Consider the following 3,568-nt stretch of genomic DNA (forward strand, 5'->3'; position numbering starts at 1 on the left):
TTACAGTGTGGAAACAGGCCCTTCAGCCCAACAAGTCCACACCGACCCGCCGAAGCGCAACCCACCTTACATTTACCCCTTACCTAACACTATGGACAATTTAGCATGGCCAATTCACCTAACCTGCACATCTTTGGACTGTGGGAGGAAACCGGAGCACCCGGAGGAAACCCACGCAGACACGGGGAGAACGTGCAAACTCCACACAGTTAGTTGCCTGAGGCGGGAATTGAACCCGAGTCTCTGGCGCTGTGAGGCAGCAGTGCTAACCACTGTGCCACCGTGCCGCCCATAAGGACTAGATTGAGCTATAAGGAGCGGCTGAACAGGCTGGGGCTGTTTTCCCCGGAGCGTCAGAGGCTGAAGGGTGACCTTTGTAGAGGTTTACAAAATTATGAGGGGCATGGATAGGATAAATAGACAAAGTCTTTTCCCTGTGGTCGGGGAGTCCGGAACCAGAGGGCATAGGTTTAGGGTGAGAGGGGAAAGATATAAAAGAGACCTAAGAGGCAACTTTTTCACGCAGAGGGTGGTACTTGTATGGAATGAGCTGCCAGAGGATGTGGTGGAGGCTGGTACAATTGCAACATTTAAGAGGCATTTGGATGGGTATATGAATAGGAAGGGTTTTGAGGGATATGGGCCGGGTGCTGGCAGGTGGGACTAGATTGGGTTGCGATATCTGGTTGGCATGGACGGGTTGGACAGAAGGGTCTGTTTCCATGCTGTACATCTCTATGACTCTGTGCTAACTTTGGCATCCGCAAAGACTTACATTAATGTGATAATGGCCAGGTATCTGCTTTTGTGGCTTTGATTGAGAGATAATGGTCAGGGACCATGGAGAGCTTTCTCATTCCTTTTGAAAATATTGTAATGTGATCTTTTACTCACTCCTGAGAGGAATACCGAGGCCACAGTTTAACATCTCACCCAGAAGACACTTCTATTTGGTACTGCACTGGGTTATGAGTATTAGTAATGTGCTCAAGTCACTAGAGTGAGCCTACAACCTTCTGACCTGGACGCAAATGCACTACAATCTGAATCAAAGCAGACCCATGAAGATAATAAGCAGCATAAGGTAAAGGCCAAAGGAGCAGAGTTAGGCCATTTAGCCGATTGAGCCAGCTTTGTTGTTCAAACAGATCATGGCTGCTTTTACCCCTGCACTGTTCATGCCAACATCTTCATATCCCTTGATTGCTTGCTGTTTGGAAATCTTGAACCTGCTCAATGGTTGAGCTTTCATAGACAATTATAGACAATTCTATCAATTCATCACTGTCTGACCAAAGGAATTCCCCCTTATCTTGATCTTGAATAGCCCTCTCCATTGTTCCGAAATTGTGTCCTCATTTCGAGACTCACTGGCCAGGGTAATTACATTCCTCTTATTCAGCCCTGTAATAGTTTTCTAAGTTGTAATGAAATTACCTCGCATTTTACAAAACTCTAGAGAATATAAGTCAGATTTGTTAAGTTTCTCTTTGTCAATCCTGCCATCCCAGGGATTAGTCTGGTGAACTACCCTTCGAGGCAAGTATATCTTTCCTTAGGTAAGGAAAATAAAACTACAGTAGCGCTTCGACTTACGAACTTAATCCGTTCCGGGACCTGGTTCGCGAACTGAATCAATTTTTCCCATAGTTCGGATATTTCTGGAGTCTTATCTCTTTTTTGTCTCTTGGAGGTTGGTGATGCCACAAGAAAACGATCCAGAGAAACTTTTTTTTTCTTTGTTGCAGAATTTTTCTTTGTTGCAGAATGGGACATCACATTGTCATTTAAAATGTTCACTGCTCTGTTGGTCACAGTTTTGTTAGGGTGATGCCTCAACAAAAGCCTGCACTTCACTCCATTTGTTCGTACCTTGAATTTCGTACGTATGTTGAAGCAAAATTTTATGTAAAATCCTGTTTGTAAACCGATTTGTTCGTGAATGGGGTCGATCGTATGTCGAGGCGCGACTGTATATGTAATACGCCAGTTGCAGTCGAATCAAGGCTCTTGAACAATTGCCGCAAGACATCCTCAGTCGAAAATGTTGGTGCTGGAAAAGCACAGCAGGTCAGGCAGCAACGCAAGAACAGGAGAGTCAAATGTGTTTCGGGCATAAACCCTTCTTCAGATATCCTAATCCTCATGTTTATAATGGATGTCATCAAAAGTAAATCTAGGGAAAGGTTTCAGTATTTGAAGTGTTCTAACAAATAGCATTTGTTCGGAACGTTTGACTGCACTGTCTCACTAGAGCTAGCAAGTTGATGTTTCGAGCAATTTGATGACTCTGCTGGTGTTTGGATAGGCTATAGGAGATAACCGCTGTAACTTAATATCTGGATTTTAAACATAGAAATATAACTTACTGCAGTTAATGCAGATATGTTTTGTGCTAGGCAATTGAAAATACACAAACAAATAAAATATGACCGGAGGCTCGATCAACTGTATCCTCAATGAATTGTCCTCAACATGCAGACTGTACACTAGGTTACATTATTTGGATCCACAAGCCCGTCTTGTTTTCCAGGTAATAGTAATAATGACTTTGTGATCTCTGTATTTTTCACAGGCAAGGGGACAGATCAGACTGCACGTTTATTGTGTTGAATGGTCGATTCCGATCCGTCATCATGAGGAATGATAAGAAGAAGGAGCTGGCAGGAGAATATGGCCGTGGAGACCTCATTGGAGTGGTTCGTAGTAAAGCATTGTACGATTCTATTATAAATATTGGATGGTCAGTCATGTTCTGATCTGCTAAATGGTGTGTTTGTTTGAGCAGCTGGGATCAGGAATGCGACTTCTAGTTCTGAGGACATTGGTCTATGTCATACTGACCCAAGAAATGGCATTAGTGAGGCAGGAAGTTTGCCCGATCTGACACTCTACAGCAAATCCTGTGGGCTAATATAGACTTGTGTTTGGACCACATCACCTGTCAAAGTCCTGAATACCATTCTTTGTGACTGCATTAATGCTGCTTTACTTTTCCATAGTGTGTGATGTTCTCACCTGTCAAAACACAGTAATGGTTTCTCTTCCTGATCCACATTCTGCTTGGTTTACTCATCCACTCTGAACCTGTGTATTTGTATTTAAGATCTGGAGGGGTCTTGACAAGATTGATATGGAAAGGATATTTACTCTTATGGGAAAATCTAACCCTATCCCCACTCCCAGCTCCAGCCCCAAACCAGGTCCTAGCTCCCAGCCCTGCCGTATTTTCACCATCCCTCCAGAACTACCCCTCTCTGAGGATGAAAGATCAGTTCTCAGCAGAGGCCTCACCTTCATTCCCCTAAGCTCTCGGATCAACGAGTTCAACACGCGGCGTGACATCGAACAATCCTTCCGCCGCCTTCGCCTCCGTGCCTACTTCTTCAACCAGGACTCTCGCCCACCCTCTGACGACTCCTTCTCCCGCCTCCAACACACCCCATCCACCTGGACACCCCATGCTGGCCTCTTACCCACCCTCGATCTCTTCATAGCCAACTGCCGCCGCGACATTAGCCGCCTCAACTTCTCCACCCCTCTCACCCACTCCAACCTCTCACCCTCG

The 3,568-nt window shown here is 45.1% G+C and overlaps 1 protein-coding gene across 6 annotated transcripts in view; it reads left to right on the forward strand.

Moving 5' to 3' along the window:
* The window catches only part of pnpla7b (patatin-like phospholipase domain containing 7b), a 345,798-nt gene that overhangs the window by 129,772 nt on the left and 212,458 nt on the right, over nt 1-3,568 (forward strand). For all 6 annotated transcript variants that reach the window (XM_043719904.1, XM_043719899.1, XM_043719901.1 and 3 more), the window contains one exon: nt 2,576-2,699. In XM_043719904.1, coding sequence (XP_043575839.1) covers nt 2,576-2,699 — 124 coding nt within the window. The remainder of the gene's footprint in view (nt 1-2,575; nt 2,700-3,568) is intronic.

The sequence above is a fragment of the Chiloscyllium plagiosum genome, chromosome 30 (genome assembly GCF_004010195.1).
Source record: "Chiloscyllium plagiosum isolate BGI_BamShark_2017 chromosome 30, ASM401019v2, whole genome shotgun sequence".
NCBI lineage: Eukaryota > Metazoa > Chordata > Chondrichthyes > Orectolobiformes > Hemiscylliidae > Chiloscyllium > Chiloscyllium plagiosum.